This window comes from Caretta caretta, chromosome 3, assembly GCF_965140235.1.
Source record: "Caretta caretta isolate rCarCar2 chromosome 3, rCarCar1.hap1, whole genome shotgun sequence".
Lineage (NCBI taxonomy): Eukaryota > Metazoa > Chordata > Testudines > Cheloniidae > Caretta > Caretta caretta.
The window spans coordinates 78174087-78201244 of NC_134208.1; the positions used below are offsets into that span (position 1 = coordinate 78174087).

General features: G+C 39.7%; 1 protein-coding gene across 3 annotated transcripts in view; it reads left to right on the plus strand.

The window, feature by feature from the left end:
* GRIK2 (glutamate ionotropic receptor kainate type subunit 2) overlaps positions 1-27158 on the plus strand; it is a 611732-nt gene that overhangs the window by 179152 nt on the left and 405422 nt on the right. For all 3 annotated transcript variants that reach the window (XM_048844922.2, XM_075126599.1, XM_048844923.2), the window contains exon 3: positions 24856-25023. In XM_048844922.2, coding sequence (XP_048700879.1) covers positions 24856-25023 — 168 coding nt within the window. The remainder of the gene's footprint in view (positions 1-24855; positions 25024-27158) is intronic.

The window sequence follows — 27158 nt, forward strand, 5'->3', positions numbered from 1 at the left end:
ACCCCAGCTTCCTGGGAGTCCAAATCTCACCTTCATGGTATGTTCTGTGTTGCCCCATGGAACGTGCTACCATTGAAAAGCACTGAGTACAAGACTTCTCTTGCCAAAGAACTCATTTATTACAAGATTGTCATTGGCAGCATCACAGCAAACTGTCTGCCACAAAACAATAAGTTGCTATGGAAAGAGCAACCTTTCTCCACTCCAGTGGTCTACACCAAGCTCAGGCTGTGGCACTTGTTGTCGTCATCATCAGTCCCAAATCCCAAGTATAAAGTGGTTTGTCTTTGAGCAAAAAATGCCACAATCTCAAAAAGACTCCAGGGTCTCAAGTTGGGCACGCAGAAAATACAATTAGAGGAACATACAATTAGTGACCACCTCTGAAATGTTTGGTTTAAGTGACTTGCCCAGCATCACATAGGAGCTCTGTGGCAGAGGCAGGGATAGAATCCAGGTCTTGAGGGCAGCATTAATCTGTGTTAACTATGAGATTGTTCTTTCTCTTCCTACAGTCCCCTGCCTCATTCATTACATACCTTCCAACCTCTGCAACAAAGGAAGCAGGCCCCTATAGACAACCATCTCCCTTCCTAGTCTGATTTGTAGAAGTGCGGAGCACTCATAGCTGCAATTGAAGTCAGTGGGAACTGTGCTTTGAATGTATAAAATGGCACATACTCTGAAAAATCACGTCCTAGGTGTCTCAAATTGGACACCCCAAATTAGTGGAAACTGTTCGACTTCTCTGTGCCTCAGTTCCCCATCTATAAAATGAGGAAAACTATATCCCCATCTCAAAAGGGGATTCTGAAAACAAATTAACGTTAGTGAAGAACTCAGATGCTACAGTTGTAAGCATCATAGAAAAGCCTATGTGGAAAGCAACAATTCTGCCTTCAGAGCAGGGTTTGAATAGTGTGCAGTAAATAAGGCCCAGAGCCACAAACTGAACAACAGGAGAAAACAGAATATTGAATAGCTGTTCATTAAGGGACTAGTGTTGGGATATGTAAGGGTTAAGTAGAGACCTGGGAGATCGCTGGTGTGCTGGTATGGTATTAGGGAGTAGAATCACAAGCAGTCACAGTCATCGCTTGATAGATAAGTGTCATCCCTCACCTTCCCTTTCAGCTTGTTGGAGATAAATAAATGTTGCAGCTGCATAAGGAATGGATGTCTAATGGATACCTTTGTGTAAAGAAGTGTTATCTCCCCCTCCTTCCCCTGAGAACTGCTGATTAAGGGAACTTGTTGCAACAGTCACTGCAAAGAAATGTATTTTCAAGGTAAAAATGTGTGTATAATATGCATAATCCTGTAATCAGTCAATAGGGGTGGGTATAATCATAGTATGGGTGTTTCTATTACTTAATAAGGGGTTTTGGGGTGTTGTAGCAGATGTAGGTGTTTACATACTAACTTAAATAAAAAGAGTGTGATGTAACCAATCCAGTGCTTACTCGACAGTTGGGTCGAGGGGAACAAGCCCCGCAATAAAGAAGTCTGTCTACTCAATCTGCCTCTGAGTCAGCCTGCTCATTTCTCTAACAACTACCATCCATCCTGTACACTGATTGAGAGAGGGGTCCTGTGGAAAACAATATTATGTGATCATGTAATTAAAGGCTGCTGAATTAAGGTTGCACAGGCAATGTTTATTCATACAGTACCTAATTTCTGAGTTCTTCACTTTGTAGCCTTAATTCTTTTAACATAGATTTTGTGTGTTTAAAAGATATATAGTTTTAACTAGTTAAGGATACATCAGGTGTGTGGGCTAGATTCTGGGGTCTGTTAAGGCCATTATGTAGCTCTTGTAATAGTTAATCTCCATCAAGTCTCCCTAGGGCAGTGGTTCCCAAACTTGTCCTGCCACTTGTAAAGGGGAAGCCCCTGGCGGGCCGGGCTGGTTTGTTTACCTGCCGCGTCCGCAGGTTTGGTCGATTGCAGCTCCCAGTGGCCGCAGTTCACTGCTCCAGGCCAATGGGACCTGCTGGAAGCGGAGGCCAGTACGTCCCTCGGCCCGCGCCACTTCCAGCAGCTCCCATTGGCCTAGAGCAGCGAACCGCAGCCACTGGGAGCCGTGATCGGCCGAACCTGTGGACGCGGCAGGTAAGCAAACCGGCCCGGCCCGCCAGGGGCTTTCCCTGCACAAGCAGCGGAACAAGTCTGGGAACTACTGATCTAGGGTAAAGGGAGGGAGGGGGCATTCAAGTGTGGGAAGTGGAGAGGTCACTACACCCAGTCCTTCCCTAGCACCAGTCAGCTGTTTACTTCTGTGCTGAGGCCAGGCTGCTCAGGGTCAGGGAGCCACTACTGACTCCCTGCGAGTCCCATTCTGTCCAAATGCAGCTTGAACAGAGTAGAGAATTAAGGTCATGAAGATACTTCATCATGTTGTAAAAACATCTAATCTTCAAAACTCCCCTCGTGTTCCTTGAAAAGGGACAAAAAAGTGTTACCCTCTAAGTTCCCTCTATGATGTGCAGCTGCGCAGCAGACTGGGACAGGCGTCTCTCCCTCAGCCCCGGCCCTGGAGCTGCCTCAGCCAGGAGAGGCACCTGTCCCCTTGGCCCCAGCCCCGGAGTTGCTGCAGCCGGGGAAAGGTGCTCTGCCCACTACAGCCTTGGTGCAGCCTGCAGCCTAAACCTCTCATCCCCTACCCCACCCTAGAGCCCTCCTCAGCCAGAACCTTCACCGCCCACACCCCAGCCCTCTGGTCCTGAGCCCCCTCCCACACCCCAAATCCTTCATCACCGGCCCCACCCCAGAGACCGTGCCCCCATCCAGAGCCCTCACCCCCCTTCACGCCAACCCTCTGCCCCAGCCCTGAGCCCCCATCACGTTGCAAACCCCTCAGCCCCACCCTGCCACACATCACCTCCATGTTAGTGCACATAACAAAATTCATTCCACACATGGATGTAAAAAATCAGAGGGAACATTGATTAGCCTCCCCCAAAAGAGGATTGGAACAAGGATATTATTCTGTTTCCCAGGATAGTCTACCATTCTGTATGTATGGACATAATGTTTGTTCCTGGATATATGACCATACATTTAGTCATACTGAAGCACGTTGCATGTACTCAGCTTATTAAGTGATGCAGTCTGTATCATTCTGTATCAGTCACCTGTCCTCTTCATTATTTACCATTTCCCTAATCTTTGTTTCAGTGATGATTTTATGTATTCCCCCAACTCACTGGTAAAAATGTTACGTAGTATGGGCACACATTAGAAACACACCCGCTCAATGAAGATTCCCCTGCTTAAAATTACATTTGAGATCTATCATCTAGTTTTTAATCCTTTTAATGTGTTGTATGTTAATTTTGTGTCATTCTAGTTTTTCAATCAAAAAAAGGACTCTATACTCTGATATGAAAGTGAGGGCAATGATATGAAAGTGAGGGCAATGCTAAAAGACTGCTACACCAGATTTGGGAAATGTAGGTGAAAAAAAGCTTAAAATCCTCTAAGGGATGTCTTTCCCATTTTTCCTAGAAAGATGATGTGTAAGGTAACCTATCTATGGACATCACTTTGACAAACTGGTATGGACAAAAGGTGTTGGCTTAAAAGATCTGCTCACTTCATATTAGCATTTAACTTCTTCATTAGACAGGTATAGTTCTTCAAAGTTTAAATGCCTGATTGTCAGCAATAATTTGTGTGTATTATCTTTATATATATATATACACACACTCTTCTGTATGGTGGAAGCAATTCAAAAAGGTGTTCTATTTTTTTACTGTGAGGTAAGATGATATAGTGAGGTTTAGCCTGTGCAGAACTACTTGCAGATATTGGGCCTTAATTACGACAAAAGGGAAATATATATTCTCTTTAATTGCATCCACACTAGTGCATCAGATGTCTGTTTAAGAAGAATGCTACATTTCTGTGATGTGTGTAATGTGGATACCTGTAAATATCTGTGTAGTAAAAGACACTAAAAGAATAGCTAAGGCATCCAAAAAATATTAGGAAAGTAACCACATAAATGAAAAGCATCTTCTAGAAAGGTAAGAAAAGTCAATAGCCATTAAAAAAAAAAAAAAAAAACTCTCCCCCCATATCACCACCCTCCAGTAAAATAAAACAAATGAGAGAGTCTTATGTTATTTTCCAGCAAACTTGCTGCCAGACTTAACATATGAAATGTCACACTTCATTGTTTCCATGACATGAGCAGCATTTCAACTAACTTGTCACTGTTCATTCTGAGTAGGCCTTTCCACAGCTCTGACTCATTCCTGTTTCGAATCACATTATGCAGAAACTTGGGGTAGCGGTTAAATAAATCGATACAAAACGTCAGAAAACCTGATTCTCTTTTAAGAGTAGTCACTAATGGTTATTGGCTAGTCATTTAAGAAGGCTTTGTTTAAATCTAATTTAAATTATATAGATAACTGTAAATACCACAAAATAATCCGGATGCCCTTGCACTGGAGTGATTGCTTTCACCTGTGTCAGTTCTGAAGCAAGCATTGCTGCTAAGTAGCGCTGGAAAAGCCATAATTTGTGAGAGTGTATTTTGCAAAATATTTCTTCCTTTACTGCAAGGCCAGTTCATGCCATTTCTTTTCATTTGTTGTCATCATTAGGTGACCAGTTTTAAGGAAAAACCTGTATGAGGATAAAACACATTTACATGCTGTTTTGATGTTTCTTTGAACATTTTTTTTAATAGAAGCGAAACATCTTATGGTTGAATAAATGTACCTGTTCCATACAAATAAAAACAGCATAGACTGTAATATAAAAGAAGGTGTTTACTTCTGTGTAAGAAAAGAAAAAATCATAAAAAATCCTACTGCTAAAGAAAAGAATAATAAAAATAAACCGAGTGGACTGTAACTATGAAATGAGTTACAAATATATATTGTATTCCCTGTGACAAACAACTTTTACTGCAACAGTGTCTTTAAATTCTGTTTAACTGTTTGCTTGTGTTTTTTTCTTATTTGCTGTAGGTATGTGTGTTCACACATACATATACTGATACACAATCTAGAAAATATACAGTGACATCTCTAGGTCGGTAACTTCATGTCTTAAGAGATCATTTCAAAGTATCCCTCAGTGTAAGGACCAGATTGTCAGTTGGTATAAATTGATATAGCTGGAGTTGTGGTTAATGGCACTGTAGTGATTTACACCAGCTGAGGAATTGGCCCATTGAGTACAATTCTGTCCCAGTTATTTTAGAAGATGACTACTTTTAAACAATTGATATTGTTGGTCCCTTATGCAGTCAAAAGGTTGTCATCCATTTTGGGATGCAGGCACACTGATACCTTCCCACAGCCCGGTAGCTGGAGGTTGCAGCTCCACTCAGTAGGTTTTGGTTTCTCTTTTTCATTTCATTTATGCATCTTAAAAATGGTGGTTGAAGATGAGAGATCCTTTCTTCTTTGCAAAGAACACCACAGTCATTTAGGTACCACTTCAGAAAAGCGCGTAAATACAGACATGTTCCCCTATCTCTCTCATTACAGCTGATTGAATATTCTTGTCAGAATCCTTATTTGATTAAATTGCCATTTTTTCATTGAATAATTTATTTGAAGCATCCATTTTTTCTTGCATTCAGCTAGTTTGCACTTTTTGCTCTCTCTGATATAGAATTCTACAGGTATACATCAAAAAGAGTCACACCAAAAAAGTTGCACTGCTTGCAAAGTACAATTTTGCATCCTTACATCTCAGGCCTTCACTAGATATATTTACCATGCTAAAAATGTTTGTTCCCTCCCTTTTTGTCATTTCAACACCAGCCATGGCATCGATATTTTGAGGTTAATGAATGATTAAGTCTCAGTTATCCTTGCCTCAGTCATTGACTGCTGGTGTTGAGGCATCTCACTAGCACAAATGGTGGGCTGTCACCTAATTTAGTTTTCCATCTGAATGTCCCCTGACTTGCTACATAACCAGGCCCCTTCACAGTAATTCCATCATGGCCATGACCACCACAGTAGGTCTCTCCAGAAAAAGTCCTCTTTCTCAGCTCACATTTCATTTAGGGAACCAACTTCAGTATGCCAGTTGAAAGTACTAGTCTGATGAACCACAGCTGGCTTGTAAAACTAATGTTTATAAGCAGTGAACCTGATCCTCAGTTCACAGTGCTTGTAGAGAAGACAGTGGGGCATTCATGGAAGCTAAGATGCATTTTTAGGGAGATAGCATTTTATGTTGCCCAAGTCTAATAGTTGGCATCTTTACCAACAACAAAAGTCAATAACCAACTTTTGCATTAAGTTTGAGCTAATGTTTGGGTTGGAGGACACTGACACATCAAGTGCTGATGTTAAGATCTTGAATGTTGAAAACCTCATGAAATCAGCTGTTTATATAATGCATTTAAACCAGAATAGAAAAATAAGCTACTTCTTGTTTTGAATACCACTCAGAACCAAAACCTAGAGCCAAATTCAGATCAAAGTGTTTCAATTTGATTCCCTTCCTAGGCAAAATATTTGAAAGCCTTCAAATTTGAGGTTTTAGTTAATTCAGATGCTATATTGGCTCATCTCTTATTCATATGAAAACTGAGAAACAGGCACTTAATTCTGTAATACAACAGAAATTTTGTTAACCTAAACATTTAAACTAGAGGAGAAAATGAAGGTCAATAACACAAGTAGCAATACATTCTCTGAGTTATGCCTTGGCACTACAATCTGATAATGTGGCTCTGTTTTTGATATCCCAGCAATGCATTTTTGTCTCTGATCTTTCCATTGCTGATAAATTTTAATGACATATTTCAGTTCTATACTTTGTCACTAAGGCAATATTTATTGGGACTTCTGTCTCTCAGCTAGGCTTGAAATATTTTAAATACTGTAGATAAACTACCTTTTCTGTAAAACAAATCTATCAAACTGGTATGAACATGAAATGGAGTCGATTTGGGTAGCAATTTTGAAGATATTCTCTTGCAACAGATTAATTATGCATTAGATACAGTTTGCATTACAGGATGTTGCTTGCTGTGGATTACACTTTTATTTCACTAAGGGCGAAATTCACCCTTTGCACAGGCCCTCTGTGATGTAAAGCCTCACTGGCTAATTGCACAGTTAAGTGCTTTCTATGCATGGGATGTTTCTTCCACCTGTGCACCTTGTCACATTCCTAAATTGTGAGCTATCTGGTTGAGAGACTGTATTACTGTCTGTTTGCCTTGACCCTTGACTGGCACTACTGCAGTATAAATAAAAATAACCATAACGTAACATTGCTTGTTGTTCATATTTGATGCAGTTCTCTTTGACCTTTTGTACCCAAATAAGCTCCATATTATAAGTATAGATGGCAAGAATATAGGCCCTGATCCTGTAAAAACTTCTACACATACTTAGCTTTATGCATTGGGAATGATCCTATTGAAGTAAAAAATCAGAATATTAAAAAAAAATAGACGGATGTTTCAAGCCATCTCCCACAATGAAAAGTGATTATTATAAATGCTTTGAATTAAACTGATCAGGATATACAAAATCTCAATCCATGTCCTACTTTTCAAATACCAAGTCCTTAAGAAAGGCCAAAATAGTCAAAACTCACTAAACAGATTGGCCATTGAAACTTGTCAAAATGCAGAAAAATATGTAAAATAAATATGTTAACTACCAAATTGAAAGTGTTGCCATCATGATTACAAACAAATTAATTTCTTCTTTGTAATCTGGTCAATAAAATTAACTAAAAGTGGTTCCATATTCTACACTTATTCATGAGTCCAGTTTTTGTTGTTTTATTTCCCTTTTTGCAATGTGTAAGAGTCACTCAAAAACAGGGGAAAACAGACTATAATATTGGGAAATGGTGAAATTGAATATCTAATGCCTGAAGTAAGCATTCTGAAAAATAAGAGGTGTTTTTATTATCTAACTTCTATTAGTTATTGTAATTTTGGGTCTAAACAGTAACCAAAGTAGTTCGAAAATTTGCAGACAGAATTGTGATATTTAAGTTGACATTGTCCCTTTAACTATAAACCCAGTATTATGCTGACATTGTAGAAGACAACAGGCAACAAGGCAGTCCCTGCACCAGAGACAGACGCTGAAAGGTGAGAATCACAGATATATTTCAGAGGAAGTTTTCTTAAATGAGGGAAAAACAAGTTATCTGTTTCGTGACAGATAAGGCAATTTCCTGCAATATCCTTGAAAATCTTATTGAATTAATATTAAGCAATTTTGGCGACCATTGTATTACATGCAAATGTTATCTATTGGTTCTGGATGATCAAAGGACTATACTGAACAAAGTGGCAGACAAGAATGATGTTTTGGCATAATACATATGAAGTGGAATTCCTGGGAAATATCTAGGGGAAGGTGAATACAAATTCATCCCCTCAGTCATGAAAAAATCCAACCCTTTGAAGTTACACCCTGCAGAGAGGACAATTGGCTGATGATCACCTGTTCCCAGAATCTGAAGATCAAAGGCCTAAGCTGAATGAAAGGAAAACTGAACTATTTGTGGTGTTCTGGTTCTGAACGAAGGATGTTATAAACTTGTAACCACAGGAATACTCCTTTGTGGGATTCAAAAGGCTGACTCCTACCAAAGCCCATGGCTGGAGGTGGAGGGTGGTCTTCAGTAAGCTTATTAGTGTGTGAAAGTTCTTTTATTGCTTTTATTATGTTTTCTCTGGAATGCTTTCACTTTAAGTGCTTGCTTAAAAGATCTGTCTGGTAACTCATAATTGCAGACAATTATGTTGTTCATAGCCTTAGAAGAGGAAGGCTAAGTGCAGACACTGGCCTGTTTAGGCAAACTGGCTTGTTGGGGATATCACAGAGTAGCAAGGAACTGTGCAGACAGGAAAAACCTCAGTCAGGAGGGGGAGAGATGTGGTTCTTCACTCAAGATAGGTGATGGATGAGGAGCTGGGAGGATATATTGGGAGCCCTTGGTGCACCACAAGGGGGAAATACAGCTGCAGTTGCCCTGAATTGTGACATATCTCAGCCTGCTAATATTTACCCCGCTTATATTTTGTGTGGGCCTCACAGAAGTACGTCTCTCAGAGGACTAGGTGAGGTACATAGCTATAGTCTCCTGCCAAAAAGAGATTTTAATTTTTTCCCTGAGAGGCAGAGTAATTAGAACCTAATTATCATATTAGTGAACATCTTATTAGAGCGTAATTATCATATTAGCTGCTAACATATTAGGTTTTAGATTCAATGCAAGAAAATCACTTTAATTAATGATGAGCCTGAACCAAAACTCTGGATCTGATCAATCCCGAATTCTGGGGGTGCTCAGCTCTCAACATGCTCCATTGGCCTTTGATGCAGGTGAGAAGAAAAATGGAAACATCAAGGGTACAGTTTGCACATCCAATTCAGATCCTGACAAGAAAATCATTCAGCAGGGAAAATGCTGCAAATAAGAACAAAAGTGTAAAATCTTAGGGTCATGACTCTTAAATATTTTACACTTTCCAACTTTCCCCTGCTTAAGTACAACACTTTCCCCCTTTAAATACTATTTCTATATTCTGTGAATTGAACCCAATTGGTTTTGTCACCGAAAAAGCAAAACACCATGTCTGATATTCTGCTATAACTAAAACAGCCCCTCATGTGCCTTGTTAAATACTGTTGCTTATTTACATTAATGTAAATTCCCACTAGACTCTATTTACAACATGAATATTCCAATGCATTTCCAGTTCAGATTCAGAACCACTCACTTTTTTACACACATTAATAAAATGTTATGAATGTTAATGTTAGAGTAATAATTGTATAGCTCTAAAATAGAAAATATTCAAAAGATATTCTGTTTGAAGTGTTGTTGTAGCCCAGGACATTAGCAAGCCAAGCTGGGTAAGGTGATATCTTTTATTGGACCAACTTCTGTTGGTGAAAGAGACAAGCTTTCAAGCTAGACAGCACTATTCTGTTGTTTAGTCCTTTGATATTTAGAGAAAATATCTAGCAACAGCTTCCAAAAAAGCCTTTGAATTGTATAATTATCTTCCTTATTATTTATGGTGTTTAGTAAAGTACATTTCATGCATTTCTTCAGAGAAACATGTCTTTTTTTAAATTTCTTGGGCTTACATGTCATGTTTGCATATGTCACACTCAGCTGCATAAGTCACATTATATTACATTTCGTAATGTAACCTGCTGTGTTAGTGGTGCAACTTAAGTAATGGGTGAGTGCAAGAAATCTGAATAGATGTCTTTTTCAATCTTCTTTTAATTATAAATCTGCTCACTTTGGTAACAGCAGCTGCTGCTAACATTTCTGCTGGTGAAATAGAAGAAAATTCTCTCTTTTGTGTGAATTCTTTTTTATTCAGAGTAATAACAAGCTTTTCCCCACACTCATATATCTTTACTCACCAGTGCCAGAGAATAACTAGTGGTATTTAATAATTCTGTACACTTTCTGTGGGTTTCTTGGGATATAAACTGCGTATACATTATATATGTATCATATATAATGCATCTCTTTTGTGTTCATGAGACGGACCATAATGACAGCCCTGACACTGAAGTTATCTAACCCAAACAACTGGTACAGTGTGGTCCATAGCAGTGCAAGTCTTTCCTGTATTGTCTGACTGATATTCCTCACTCTCTACCTAGATGACCAATTTAACCTTAGACTCCTTTGCTATGCATGCCAAGTGGTTTTTTATGGCATAAGCCAAATATAGGCCACTGATCAGCAATTATATGATACCTCTTGCTCATTACTGATCTGGATGGATTTGAAATTGAAAAAAAATGACGTAGGAGAGAGAGGTGCTATATGCCATTTCTAACCTGCTGCACAATTTAGGCCTCCTTGGGCACTGACATTGGATTATGGCAAGTGAAAATTTATGGTATGGACATTCCCCAAGCATGTGCAGTGTCATCAGTAGCAAAGAGATTAAAAGCTTTTGGGCTTAAACTGAATAAATTGTGGAGGCTGTTTCCTTTGCCTTTAACTTTATAAAGCTAATGTTCAGAGGCAGTGTCATCCAATTTGTAGGGAACTGGACTGGGAATCAGGTGTCCTGGGTTCTCATCTAGGCTTTTCTGCTAAGTCACTTCACCTCTGTGTGCCTCTGTTTCACATCCCCAACCGTTGTGTGTTCAGATAGTAAGCTCTTCAGGCCAGGAGCTGTCTCTTATTTGTGTTAATACAGTGTCTTGCACAACAAGGATCTGGCCTCATTTGGGGCCTTTAAGTGCTACTGTGATATAAATAATTAAGAATATCCTATTTTATGCCATATTCACCAAGGGAAACCACTCCTTAAAGATATGCACATTGTTAAATATCAGACAATTTCTTTATATAGTGTTAGCAAATGAGGAGTGCTCAGCTCAGCTGTAAAATCTGTGGTGAAATACAAAGCATCCAAACACTAGCGTGCAGACACATTTTATATATTCAGCTGGTTAACTCCATTATACCATTTGGTACGCAAGACTACTTTCTGACCTTACAGAGAAATGCTGTAGTTTAGAAATTAAGCTAAATCAAAGAGTTGTTCTTAATGGCCCATAGAGTTTAAATGTTACACAATCAAAATATTTCTTTAATATATATGGTTTTACCAAGTGCAATTTCTGTAATTTACATTTGTTAAATTTTCAGATGTGCATTAAATACATTATTTTGCTTGGACCTTTAGTATAATAGGAGTGGAGGAAACTGAATGGCACTCTACTTGGGAATGCTAGTAGGAAATGCCCTTTGATGACTATTGCTCAAAGTAAACTGGACAGAAAAACATCTTTAGACAAGAAACGTGGATAAAGGTCATCAACCTCTTTATGCAATTGCCAATTTTAAGTGACTGTCAAAATGTGTACCCAAATATCTTTTGCTATTCAACCTTCCTTTGGAATACCATCTTTGTTTAAAAAAAACCAAAACCTATTTTTTGTTCTTCCCTTGAGCTGTCACTTTTTTGCTGTGTACAAACAATGTTCCATTCTCCATCTGGTCTGACTATGGAAAGAAACAAATCACTGCCAGACATCAGAGGGATGAATCCTCGAAATAAAGAAACAATTATAGCAACTTCCTGCACACCAGGGTTGTAAAAAACTATTTTATTAATCCAAAGAATTATGGCTCATGGTAATATAATTTTAAATTGTTCTTTTAATTTAGAAGGGTTATTTTAATAAAAGAAAAAAAGATATTTTAAGCAGAAATATAGTTGCTTTTCTCCCAACCACAGAACAACACTCCTAGCCCTGTGGATCTTTTTCATTTGGCACTTCTTTTGAGATGTAAACAATACTCTGGTATTCTTATTTTCTTTTGTTTTCTTTAAAATATAAACTCTTGAGAAAACACAATTGTTTCAGGATACTTCAGTGTTTAGTTACCAGGAAGCTTGTGAAAAGCACAGTTGTTACCTGTGTAAGTGTTGCTGTCACTTAAACTGTGATTCTCATCATAGAGGCATTTGCATACTGCATGAGTAAGAACCTGTGATATTTCGTTGGTGCAGTAGCTTGCAGTATATCTTCAAAGTAATCCCAGGAAGGGCCTTCCTTGGAATGCAAGGATGCAGCAGGCAAGCTTAAAGTAGCTTTTAACAACTTGTGCAAATTAGATAGTTAGAGAGATGTCATTGGAGGTATAAGAACTGCTTTTTAGAAGTTGGTGGTAGTTGCTTAACCATGCTATTATTGGGTGAGATCTTGCAACTAGATCCATGGGGACAGACTCCCGCACAGTAATGGAGGCCAATGTCTTCAGCAGGGCATGGTGCAGATACAGAGGACCAACATACATATTGAGTTACGGGATATGGATAGTTACAGGATAATGGATTTCCTGTGTGTGGAAATGGGTGCAGATGGACTACCACTGATTCTCTGCACTGAAGTGAATTTCACTCCCAAAGCTGAGCCATAGTGTTACTGAAGGTGCTTACCACAGTAAGAATTTCATCTTAAGAATGGAATAAACTTTCCATGGTATGCATTATAGTAATTTGAGGTTATTTTTTTATAGATTATTGTTTCTGGATGGATTTTTTTATTGCTACAAATTATTCACTTACAAAATAATTTTCATTACATCTCTGTAGTATAGCATAAAAAGTTACATGTAATAATTTATTGACTTTCCATTGACTTACGTCGGAGCAGGAGTAGGCTCTATCAGGTCATCTAATTTAAAGGTGGGGTTACTTTAAATCAAGCCATCTGCTATATAGATTTACCAAGTTTCTTAGCTACAGATTGATTTCTATTTTAATGGCCTGATTCTCATTTCCACTAAGTCATCTATACCTTGTCAAAGCAATGAAAAAGGACCTTCATGTAAATGAGAATCTGGCCTCATTTCTTCAGCTTTCCTCTCTGATTCCTTTAGCACATGACTTTACAATTATGAAATTATATTGTAAAGGCTAAATTCAAGCTAACTATAACTATTATTACTTTGTGAGCTAATCATTAATAATATTTCTGAATTCCATTTATTTCTAAAACAAATTATTAGCAGAGGGTATTCCACTTCAGCTCCTCTTTCTTCATTGTCTATGTACACAGCTTCTTCATTTTCTGTGATCTTGAATCCTGGACCTGAGCTCAAACTAGCCTTTCAAAATTATATTCACCCATTTTCCTGAAAGAACAATTATTTTTGCTAAGCTAATAAAATATAATTTAGTTTTTAATAGTAATCATGATGGGAAAACTGGGGAAGTAGATTTTTGTTCATGTTTTTAGTACATTCTCATGATGATCTTGCTAAGCTGAATAAAACCATCCAGAACTTATTAATTTTAAGGCATATTAGCAGGAAAGAATATGGGAAACTTGTGCACTGTATCGGTTTTATATTGGATATTGCCTTAGTCTCTAGGGCTTTGTCTCGTACCTTCACACTAATTAAATTTATTTAAAATATTCCTCAAATAGTAATAGTGTTGTTTTTTTCCAGAGGTTGAGATTATTTTCCTCTCAGAGTTTCACTGTTCATTCAGCTGCATGTTTTCCAGGTGGAACCAGAGGTGCCATGGAATATGCTTTGTTGTAACATTTTAACAGCTAAGAAGAAGAAAAGCAAATTTAGCTAAATCTTGTGGAACTGGGCTTTTAAGAATCTTCATTTAGTGCTTTTGTTTGCCTTTGTATACAATGGTCATGAAGAATGCTGGCATTCAGGAAAGATGGCAATTTAATTACTATAATCAAACATGCCGCTTAATAAATTGCTTAGTGTGGCAGAGATAATTATAAGTATATTTAATGTGGGAAGGAAGCTTGTGAATAACGTATTTTACACAGTATAGATGCATATGTTTAGATGTTCTTATTCCATAAGCCATCTGTGGTCATGTACCATTGGCATCTTGACTGTAATAAACAATATACACAAGTAAAGTTAAAATCAGCATGGTATTTTGCATATATGGTATTTTTCAAACTAGTGTTGTTACAAGTTCACATTCTTTTCTTCATGGCCTTCAAACCATAGCTAGGATCCCTTTAGGTCATAAAATAGGTCATACGTTTTTAACAGTGAAAGTAATTAACCACTGGAACAATTTACCAAGAATCAAGGTGTATTCGTCATCACTGAGAATTTTTAAATCAAAATTGGATGTTTTTCTAAAAGATACGCTCTAAGAATTGTTTTGGTTCTGTGGCCTGTGTTATACAAGTGGTCAGGCTAGAATGGGGTTTTCAAACTGGGGGTCGGGATCCCTCAGGGGGGTGTGAGGTTAATATATCGGGGGTCATGAGCTTTCAGCCTCCACCCCTGGCCCCGCTTTGCCTCCAGTATTTATAATGTTGTTAAATATATAAAAAAGAGTTTTTAATTTATTGGGGGGGGGGGCACACTCAGAGGCTTGCTATGTGAAAGGGGTCACCAGTAGAAAAGTTTGAGAACCACTGGGCTAGACTATCACAATGCGTCCTGCTGGCCATGGAATCTAGGAATCTATAAAATTACAGCCTTAATTAGATTAGATTAGATTCTGTTGTGCCTTGTGACACATGAGGCAACCCATTGTTTCTGACTCCATGTGTCTAGTGCCATGGTTCTTGCTCCATTGTAGTCTGTTTCCATGACAGTGATGTCTTTCTCAATGTTTTTCTTATGTTATTTGTTGTCCTCCTCTTTTCTGTCTTCCACCAAGTGGTATCCAGTGAAGTGCTTGTCTACGAATATGTTTTTTGACATCTGTTCAACATGCCCAAACCACTTCAACCTTCTTTCTTGAATAATTGTCTCCACTGTCTTTTTTTTTTTTAACTCAATGATCCCAAAAGCGATCTCCTTCAAGATGGCGAATTGAGAGACATTTTTTTATCTGGGTTGCTTCCATAACTGTATTTTTTTATTATTATTATTTACATGGACAGGTTGTCAACCTGAGTCTCAAGCATGGGTCCATGGCTCCTTATTCAACATATTCAGAGCAGCTCATACCATGTATGGGCTTTCCCCATCTGCCACCTGAGGTAGCTTAGGATGTATTACAGAATATTCAGTCTGTTCAGTGCTGTGAGAAGTTTTCCATATCTGTTAAACAGATATCCTTGTGATACAGATAAGTTGTGACTTGCCCTAGACTTGCCCTTGTCTGTGGTAGCACTGGGTCTAGAACCCAGGGATCCTGACTCCCCACCAACTTCTCCAATGATGAGATACTGGCTATTACATTCTGAAGTAAATTATATCATATTCTGTTGCATGACTTATGCTAAACTAAGTCACCCACATGCTGTGCAAAGATTTTACTTATTTCTCCACTCAATTTTTGGATGGTTTATAGGAAGAACTTATTTTTGCATTCATAAGGGTTATCATTATAATTCTCTTACACATTGATTTAGAGATGACCGGGAATTTTCGAACAGATCCTTTTTTTGTCAGAAAATGCTGATTCATCAAAACTGAGACTGGATGAGAAAGGGTTGGTTTTGAAAAAAAATTCAACTCAAAACCTTTTTCACAGAAAAGTTTCAAAAATTGTCAAAATGTTTCATTTTGACATTTTCAAAACAAATAATTCTAATAGTCAAGTTTGAAATAACTTTTATTTCTAAATTTAAGCTAATTATTGTAATAAAAGTCAGTCAAAATAATATTTCAAAATAAGTGAAACAAAATATTTCAACTGATGTGGCACAATTTCCCCCTAGATTTTCAGTTTGTGAATATTTTCAATTTTTGTCCAAATTTGGGATGTGAACAGTGTTTGGCATATCAGAAATTTCCATGGGATGGTAAAACCATTTCCTGCCCAGCTCAACATTGATTGGCCAGTTTTCAAAATAATGCAAAATTTAAAAATAAATAATAATAGAGTTATAGTCATAGAGTTGAAGCCCAGAAGGGACACATAGATCATCTGGTCTGATCTTCCGTCTGTTGCAGGCAAGCAGCATCCTGCAGCACCTCCACACTAACCACAAAAAAAAATAAAATTAGGCCAGAATATTACAGCCCACTATTATGTGACTATTATGTGCCTCAGGCAGAGAATAGGGGGGACTCAAGTGCACCTACAGTGGCATGGAAATGATTAAGTGAAATATACCCAGTTAATCCTGGCAACTGAACACTGCAGAGGAAGGCAAAATCCCTCCCCACACAATCTGACATGAGGGGAAAATCCCTTCCTGGTCCCACATATGGTGATCAGTTAGGCTCTGATCATGTGAGCAAGAACCAGCTGGCCGCGCACCAGAGAATGCTCAGTGTCACCTCAGAGGACTGGCCCACTCTCTTCACTGACCCATCTCCAGCCATGAACATCTCTGATGCTTCAGAGGAAGAAGACCAAAAAAACCCACCCCCACCCAATATCCAAAAAAACAGACTACATTGAGGGGATTCCCTTCCTACCGCCTGCAGGTGGCTAGATGAAGCCCTGAAGCATGAGCTTTCAGGAACATAAGCCAGAGCTTCCTGAGCTTTGCTCCCTACCATCAGAAGGAACACTGTCCTACAACTGCACTCATAAATTTGTCCAGCTCTCTCTTAAAACCAACTAGGAGGTTGTTCCAGAGAATCATCTGTCTGATGTTAGAAACCTTCTAATTTCCAGTCTGTATTGTTCATAGCACAACATTGCCATTTAGCATAAATAGCTCTTCCCCCTCCCAGGGGGTTTACTTCTGTATGTATTTATAGAAAGCAACCATATCCACTCTTAGCCTTCTTTTTGCTAGATTAAACAAACCAGGCTCTTCCAGGCTCCTTTCAAAGGATAGGTCCTCCATTTCCCTGCTTATCCTAGTAGCTCCTCTCTGTTCTTGTTCCAGTTTGAATTCATTTTTCTTGAACATGGGTGACCAGAACTGTACATAGTATTCCAGATGAGGTGTTGCTTTGTACAATGCTATTAATGCTGATCTACCTCTGTTCCTTGAAATACCTCGCCTGATGCATCCTTGGATTACATTTGCATCACATTCGTGGCTCATAGTCTTCCTGTGATCGACCCACACACCCAACTTTCTCTCTCTTTTGTCACTTCCAAATGATGAACCCCCAGCTTGTAGCAGTAACTCTTATGATTAGATTCAAATACATGACCTTGCAGTTTGTACTATTGAATTTCATCCAATTTCTTTCACTCCAGTCTTCAAGATCATCCAGATCAACAGTAAGGTTGGAACATTTTTCTTTAATGCAATACCTTCTGTGGTTTACCTGAGAAGTGATTTATTTCATACAGTTAAACAGGGAGATGGATATTAAGAGAGTGATTTTGTGCACAGCTTTAATCCATCTTTGCAGCCTCCCAGTTCTGGACTTGTGTTGGGGCTGAAATGGAATGAGTCTGGTCTGCCTTAGGGTTATGATAGCCCACGTTAAGGCATTCTAAGCCAAACTGCATATGGGCAGCTGCACCATGCCGCATCACTGTAGCATAAGGGCATCTGCTGTGGTCCTGCCACCTCCAGCTCCCACACAGTAGCTTGCAAAAGAGGCCTTGGCAGCTGTCTGTCTCTCTTCCTGCAGTGGGGGAATTATGGTCCCTTTAAGCTGCAGGAATGTAAAGAAGTTGTAGCAGAAAGAAAACGCTCTCCTTGGGAATATTAATAATGCACTGTTGTCCACTGCACTGTCTGTTAATCAATAATTCACTGTTGAACCTTTATCCCATTGATCTGGGAATCACCTGGATGATCTTGTGCTGTGATTTTAAATAGTGAGTTATTAAAATCAGGACAGCAACAGTATTTATTGGGCTTGCTTCATGGCAGTAAAGTGGTTGAAGACCCTCTGGTGTCTCTTGCAAAACTTAGAAAATAAGAAAATAAGCTGTGCTGAATGGAATGTATATTCCTGTTTTTGTGTCTTTTTATAAGGTTTTGCCTAGAGGGATTCTCTATGTTTTGAATCTGATTACCCTGTAAGGTATTTACCATCCTGATTTTACAGGGTGATTCTTTTACTTTTTCTTCTATTAAAATTCTTCTTTTAAGAGCCTGATTGCCTTTTCGTTGTTCTTAAGATCCAAGGGTTTGGTCTGTGTTCACGTATGGAAATTGGTGAGGATTTTTATCAAGCCTTCCCCAGGAAAGGGGGTGTAGGGCTTGGGGAGGATTTTTGGGGGGAAAGACGTTTCCAAGTGGGCTCTTTCCCAGTTATATATCTGTTAGAAGCTTGGTGGTGGCAGCAATAAAGTCCAAGGGAAAAAGGAAAATAGTTTGTACCTTGGGGAAGTTTTAACGTAAGCTGGTAAAAATAAGCTTAGGGGGTTTTCATGCAGGTTCCCACATCTGTACCCCAGCGTTCAGAGTGGGGAAGGAACCTTGACAGTAGCTTCACAATTAAATGTTGAGATAATTATGGTAACCCAGACACAGGATACTGAGTGGAAAAATGAGAAACAGAAGTAGATTAATTCTTGTACAGCAAAGATTTCATTTTTCTATTAGAATAATTAACACATTCAATTTTTCTATTGGAATAATTAACACATTTTTTGTTCTGAAGTGACACTTTAAATGTGAAATTTATTTCATTTTGGAACATTTCATTTTGATAGAAAGTGGCAACATTTTTAGTTTTGACATTTCAAAACCAAAATTATACGGAACATTTCATTCTGTGAATTTTTTTGATATTTTGACTTTCCAATTCAGAAAGATTTGGAAATAAAGTGAGTATATACTATAGTATTGTAGTTTGGCTGCTTGTCCACATAGCAATGGCAAGATTTATGCCTTTTCCCTCTCCTTATCTAAGAGCACGTGCATGCTCTCACTTTGATTATTAGTAAAGCTATCCTGAATACAAGGCACAACAGTAGTAGAGAAGAAATGTCTCCTTGGGAGGGAATAACATAGCTCAATGTGCTGTAATAGCCCTTGGAAGCCAATATCCTTTATAATAATCGAGAGCACCTGAAAACTGGGGTCAAACCTTATTTTGTTTTTTGTTTTCTATTTTACAGGTAATGTAGTATGATTGGTGTTATATCTCTCAGGATTCAGTCAGTAGAGCCACTCTTTTAAAAATTAACTTTAATAAGTTTGTTATTTTGTATTTATTCATTGGATCAGAATAACAACAAGAAGAACAACAACTAAAGCCCAGATCCACAAAGATAGTTTGGTACCTAAACCCCAGACATATGTGCCTATGTCCTAGACTTAGGCACCACTATGATCTATGAAACTCCCCTTGGCTTCTGCCTAACCCTGTAAGTGCCTAAACTCACTTAGCACCTACATTGTTGCAGTAAAAGTCCCCTCAGCACCTAAGTTTCTGGCTCTGGGCATGCACACTGCTGCCTTCCTCAAACACCTAGCACCCATCTAAGCCCCAGTGTGATGCATGAACAGGGAAATATAGTCACGCTCTCCATCTATTTTGCATGTGGGGCCCCAGTGTGGTAGGCATTCTCATAGGGTTGCCAGACATCTGGTTTGCAACTGGAATGCCTGGTCGAAAAGGGATCCTGTTGACTCTGGTCAGCACTGCTGATCGGGCCACTAACAGTCCAGTCAGAGGCGCAGCGGGGCTAAAGCAGGTTCCCTGCTTGCCCTGCCTCCATGTGGCTCCTGGAGGTGGCAACATGTCTCTGTGGCCCATAGGCGCAGGGGCAGCCAGGGAAGCTCCACATTCTGCCCCCGCCCCATGTGTCGGTTTCGCAGGTCTGAGTGGTCGGAAACTGTGGCCAATGGGAGCTGTGGGGGTGGGCACCTGCAGGAGCAGGCAGTACACAGAGCTCCCCTGACTCCTCCGCCTAGGAGCCGGACATGTCACTGCTTCTGGGAGCCATGCGGAGGCAGGGCAGGCAGGGAGCCTGCCTTAGCCCCACTGAACCATTGACCGGGAGCTGCCTGAGGAAAGCACAGCCTGGCTGGAGCCCGCACCCTGATCCCCCTCCCACACCCCAACCCCCTGTCCCAGGTTGGAACCCTCTCCTGCACCCTAACTCCCTCCCAGGGCCTGCACCACCCCTCATCCCCTCTCTCACCCCAATCCCCTGCCCCAAACCTGGGCCCCCTCTTGGAGTCTGCACCCCACACCTCCTCCCAAACCCCTCATCCCAGCCCCACCCCGGAGCCCACACCCCCTCCTGCACCCCAAACCTCTGTCCCAGCCTGGTGAAAGTGAGTGAGGGTGGGGGAGAGCAAGCAACGGAGGGAGGGAGGATGGAGTGAGGGGGAGTGTGACATTGGAGAAGGGGCGGGGTCGGGAGGGGTAGGAAAACGGTGTTTGGTTTTGTGCGATTAGAAAGTTGGCAACCATCCATACCCAGAGAGCACCTAGCCAACTGGATCCCCTTCAAAATCTAGCAGGTGGTGGTGGTGTCCGCTTTAAGGTTGCTGTGCCTAAGTCCCTTTGTGGATCTGACCCCACGTGTCTAAAACATGCCTCAAGCACTTATTTACAAATGAGGACCCCAGTGCTGCAATGAGCTGTGCATGGGCAGACCACAGTGTTCACATGGAGCTCATTTAAGGATTGGAACTTTAATCTAGCACTATTTCATTCCTGAGTTCAATTTCCAGCTCAGCTCCAGCTCCAGCTGCAGCTAACTTCCTGATAACAAGTTGTTGTTTAAAAATACAAACAAACAAACAAAAAAAACCTGTTACGCAAAATGTTCCAGATCTCAAAGGTACAACAATTGTACAGTCAACCTTATCCTAAACACTCTGTATTGTTATCCCACAGTTGGAAGTTTATCAGAAACAGTTCCTTGATTTCTGCGCACCTGGTGGAAGGTGTATTGCATTTTCATAAGCTCTGTAAAACCATTCAGCAACAGGTTGGGTTGAACACGTGTCGTCTGAAAAAGCATGGACTGATATTTTATTCGGATGTTGATTTGGTTTTGCACCATATCTGTGGTGAACACATTTATTTTTCCCCTTGATTTGCAGCATTTTGCAGTGAACACTAACTACATGATCATCATAGCTTTCCTAAAAATGGCTTTAAAGATCTGATGTTGAGTGCCTCCTTTGGGAAAGTTCACTGCTGCTAAGTAATACTCTAAGGTCACAGAACATGATTTTCTTGTTTATTAACAGAAAAAAATGGAATCAGCAGTCCCAGAAAACACCAAGGGAGTCTTGTTTGACTGGGAATCAGAGCTTCTGATTTTTAAAGTCCCTTCAGTTTATGCTACTATGTATTATCTTTTGTGTTTTCACTTTTGGTTTAAGTAACATTATGTTCATAGTCAAAATTATGTTGTAGCATGAGGAGAAAAGTTAAATAAGAAAGAAACATGTTTTTGCAATAAAAAAGCTTTCCTCAGAGGTGTGTTGTGGGGCGTAATTTATCAGTGTTTAAATATGCGTTAAGATCCTCTGATTGGAAGGTATTACAGAAGTTCAAAGTGCTAGGTTTATTAACAAGCAACTTCTTCTCATGACTGTCAGGTTTAACTGTGAATACATAGCATCCTCCTGCTGCCAATGGTTCAAGGTGGGTAGAGCCCATTAAAACTGCTGTAGAGACATTGGAACCCTGGAAGTGGAGATGCCCAGGAGAGAATTTCCTCTGGTACAGAATTTATGCAAGACACCTTATTTTGCCCTGCAAAGCCTCCTCTACAAGCCCCTGGATAGGGGACATGTCAGGGACTGGGCAAGATAACATGTGGGGGTTGGAGGGGTAGGGCCACAAAGTGTAGTCATAACAACAATAATACTGAGCAGTTACACGGCACTGTTTGCAGCTATGTGTAGTGGTGCTGCCTCCCAGAGCAGGTAGGGGAGGAGCTGCCATAACTTTGGCAGTACTAAGTTTTGCTGTAGGGGGCACTCACCAGCATTGGCAGCAGCCCTGAATTCGGAGTGCATAGATGTTGCCAAAATCCATCTTAACTCCCCCTCTCCTGGCGTGAGTTTTATGCTGTATCGCTAAGAGATTGCATATTACGTAGGCAGCAGAAGGAGAACACAGCAATAAATAAGAATGAGTGAGAAAACACGATAACAAGCCTAAGATCAAAATAGATTTTTTAAAAAAAATCTTCCAATGTAAAAATCAGAAAAAATAAATGCCACCAGATATTATATTAGCTTTGTCTGTTGTTGATATTGAATGCACTGTCACTTTGGATACAATCTTCCATTAAATAATGCTACAGTTTACCTGCTATCTATATATTTGAGTAACAATTTTTCAGTTATCTTAACAAAGTCTATATATTCTATTTTTATCCTGATCTTATTTAAGCAACCTCCTTTCACTTTCTTGACAGTTGGTAACGGTATTTAACAATTGTACTGAGTAATCTTATGCTTTCTGTTGCAAAGGTATTTTTCATAGTCTCCTGAAATCAAAATAGAATCCTCCTACACATCACAGTCTGACTTTTAATGTGTAGATGCTGTAAGCCTCTAAACAGCATAAATATAGAGGGCTGTCTATCAAGCCACATTCTGCGAAATATAACTTCCTTACTCCCCACGATATTCGGTTGTCTCCAATCTTTAAGTTGTATTATTATTCAGGTGATCATTTTTCATGTTCCCTAATCATTTTGTATTACAATTACTTTTACCTCGATATTATCCAAGTTATTCCCGTTTGTAGTTACTGTAGTATTGTTTATCTCATTATTATTGTTTATTTTGTGTAGTATTGTTTATCTCATATAGCTGCCTTTATTGCTGTGTCAGTTTTGATCATTTCTGTACATATCTAGCTATAATTGGAACATCTACTTCTCCCACCTATGCCTCCCTTTGAGTTTTAAATAGCTAACATTTAACTAGCCATTTGCCATTTCTCTCCTCAATATGCAGTGCTTCTATTTTTAAGTTAATATTATTTGAGCATCTATCCCCAGGAGTCTGGTCAGGATTTTACAGGCTCACCTGCAGGAGGAAAAATTAATGCCTATTCTCCAACCTGTGGCGAGAAACAGGCTGAAAGTGGTAGGATGGTTGTAAAACTAAAAGGCTTTTAGTATTTATAATATATGATAGAAGAAAGTGGTGAGGTGCTAGCTAACTAGCCACTTTTTTCCTATAGGGCAGGCCTGTCTACTCTGCTCTTCAACAGTCTTGTTTATAAGTTTGTTGTAGTTAGCAGTGTTCCGTCTGACTCAGCCCCTCTACATCTGCGTTCTGTCAAGGGCTTCCCACTGAAAAGCAGTGAAGTGTTGAATTGGGAAATTCTTAGATATTATAGAGCCAGGTAGCAATGTCAGTTTAGAAATGAACAGGCACAAGCTATTACAAAAGGGGGAATTCAAAATGTCTGCTGCACTGAAATAAAACCTGACTTGTAGTTAATGATCCCAGGCAGAGTGGCCCTTGGCTGTCCTTAGCAGATAGCAAGTAGCTGCCCTGGAAACTTCCCCTTTTAAAAAACCTTTCAGTTATGAGCACAAGGGATTTTTTTTCAAGGTGTTGGATTTCAGATCCTCAGAGTCATCTCATACTAAGACTATCTGGTGTGTGTATCTGGAAGTGGGAATAGACTACATCCTGTTATAAGTGTTTTGAAATTGTGCAAAGTGGATATGTAACCTCACTGGGGTGCCTTTTAGGAAGGAAGGAAGGAAGGGACAGAATGGTCCTGATTGTTGCTGGCATAGGAACAAAGGTGCATTTAAGTTGCCTTTACAGCCTCCATATTCTTGTTCTCACTAGCCCACAGCATAAATAAGAGGCAGCTTGGGGCTGCTGTAACTTACATTCTGTCTGCAGTGTCCCCTTGCAGGCTGTCATTAGATGGCGTTACCTAAACCATAGTGCTCTTTGATCATGCCTCCTCCCTCCCTTTCCTTATGCCTAAGGCCACAAGTAGAGTGGCATAGAACCATTCCAGCAGCTGCCCCTCTCCCGGGGAACCCTCTTACACTGGCAGTATTCTTAGGGTAGCTTCTGCCCCCCTCTGTGGCCCTTTATTCTATCAGAGCTGTGTAAAGGGCCTAGGGTGCAGTGGAAAATGGGCCTCCAGGAGCTTTATATTTATTTCTGTGCAGCAGCTGATTTGTGGAGGTTGCAGGAATGATAGGGAATCCCTTCAGAATTGTCACCAGTGGGAATATTCATATCCCCCCCCCCCCCACAGACTCATACTCACATGGTCTCAATCACATAAATACAGGGATTGCAGAAAAATTAAGAAAAGTTGACAATTTAAATTGTTGTGAATGTGATCTTTGGAGAAATATGTGATAATATTGTGCAATTAGAGTGTGCTCCAAAGCCCACTGAGGTCATAAGCAGCTTTCCTTTGGTTTCAGTGAGCTTAGGATCAGGCCCATTGGGGCAAATACCAAGAAATTTCTATTAATTCCAGTTTCTAATACTCAACTCATATCTTGAAACATTGGCTGGGTGTTGTTTTGCTGACTGGATGTTCTCTCTCTCTTTCTCTCATTACCAGGGGGCATTTTTGAATGTGTGGAATCCGGCCCAATGGGAGCAGAGGAATTGGCCTTCAGATTTGCTGTGAACACAATCAACAGAAACAGAACTCTCCTGCCAAACACCACATTAACATATGACACCCAAAAGATAAATCTCTATGACAGTTTTGAAGCATCCAAGAAAGGTGATATTTTGCATATTTAAACTTTTATGTCAGCAGCTAAAACTCACTTGGCTCACCTACCTGAACAAATGCCTGTCAGTAAACTATTCAGAAATGATACTGTACAAGGTTAAGGCGTGCACCACTGACATAAAAAAAAGTTTTAAAAATGGTCCTTTAAAGGTAACAGTTTGAAAAAAAATTACATGTGAGCATTGCTTCCCCATCAAAAGATTATTATTTCCTTATATATTTAGAATCAATTTTGAGATGAGGGTGGTTTTAGGGTATGTCTACACAGCAATTAAAAACCCGCGGCTAGCCTGTGCCGGCTGACTCAGGCTGTGGGGCTGTTTAATTGAAGTGTTGACTTCTGGGCTCGAACTGTAGCCTGAGTTGTCATGGGTGTCTAATAGCAGTGTAGACATACCCTCAGAGACTAGCAACCTTGGAAACTGAATAGCCTTTTTGGACCCGATCCTGCAAGGGACTGAGTGCCCTCAACTCTGCCCTATCTCCCAGTAGCTGGTGCACCTATTTAGCAGAACATGATGTTTCAGACCTAAGCTTTCCCTGCGCACCTAAAGTGCGTGTTTTGTAGGTAGGGTTACAAACTGATTCAATTGACACCACAAATCAAAGTTCATTTGAGGCCGCTACAGGCCTGTCTACACTGCAACTGGAAGTGAGCCTCCCAGCCCGAGTAGACAGACTCATGCTAGAAGGCTCAACAGCAGCATGGATGTTGCAGTATGGTGGATACTCAGACTAGCCACCTGAGCTCAGACTCACTTGGGCATTAGCTCAAGTCTCTGTTGATGCCACAGTGTCCACACTGCTATTTTTAGCATGCTAGCATGAGCCCTGCAAACACATGTCTGTTCACCTGGGCTGCGAGGCATTTTCCCAGTTGTGGTCTATAACCTAGATGAATCACAATGCGGTAAACACATACTGCACTGAGATTCCAGCTGCTGCTTCCAGTATCTGTTAAAATTAGAGACAGGTCTGAACCAAACCCTTTGATTTAGGCTGTTCAGAATCTAAAGTTCTGAATTTTGTGACAGTACGTCATTTGTAACTGATAACTTCTTCCTGTGCACTCAGGCTCCAATTCAATTCATGCTTAAGTCTCCTTAAAGTCAATGGTTATAAGCCTGTGCTTAAGAATTTTGGCAAATAGGGATGGACTGCTGTATCAGGGCCTCCAAAATTTGCTTAAAAGTAAATGGATTATTTTTTAATTAAAACTGATTCCCATGATTGTTAATCCTGTGTAGTTTCAGACCTTGCTGCTATACTTTCTGTACCTTTTCATTGTGATCCCTCAGATATACTGTAACACTGTAGTATGGTATCATACATAGTAATATAAAACAGAGAAGTCCTGGTGTGTTCTGAGATCTGTCTTTGTGTTCTTCTATTCCTAAAACACACAGGTGTTTGATTCAAGCTTGTGTTAGCTCACATTCTATGCAAATGCATTTTTTCCTACATCAGAGAGGAAACTACATAGGTTTTTGATTGTTAGCAGCACAATCAGAATGGTAGAAAGATCACAGGCGCAGTGGTCAGCTAATCAGATTTTATCAGAGGTTTCTAGTTTAATGCAATGGGTGATGTGAGGAAATTAGGGTTGTCAAGTGATTAAAAAAATTAATCACACGATTAATCACACTGTTAAACAATAATAGAATACCATTTAAATATTTTGGGATGTTTTCTACATTTTCTAATATATTTATTTCAATTACAACACAGAATATGAAGTGTACAGTGCTCACTTTATATTAATTTTTGATTACAAGTATTTGCACTATAAAAAGCCCAAAAGAAATTGTACTTTAAAATCACCTAATATAAGTACTACAGTGCAATCTCTTTATCATAAAAGTTGAAATTACAAATGTAGAATTATGTACAGAAAAACCTGCATTCAAAAATAAAACAATGTAAAATTTTAGAGCCTGCAAGTCCACTCAGTCCTATTTCTTGTTCAGCCAATCGCTCAGACAAGCAAGTTTGTTTACGTTTACAGGAGATAATGCTGCCCACTTCTTATTTACAATGTCACCAGAAAGTGAGAACAGGCGTTCACATGGCACTGTTGTAGCCGGCGTTGCAAGATATTTACATGCCAGATGCGCAAAACATTC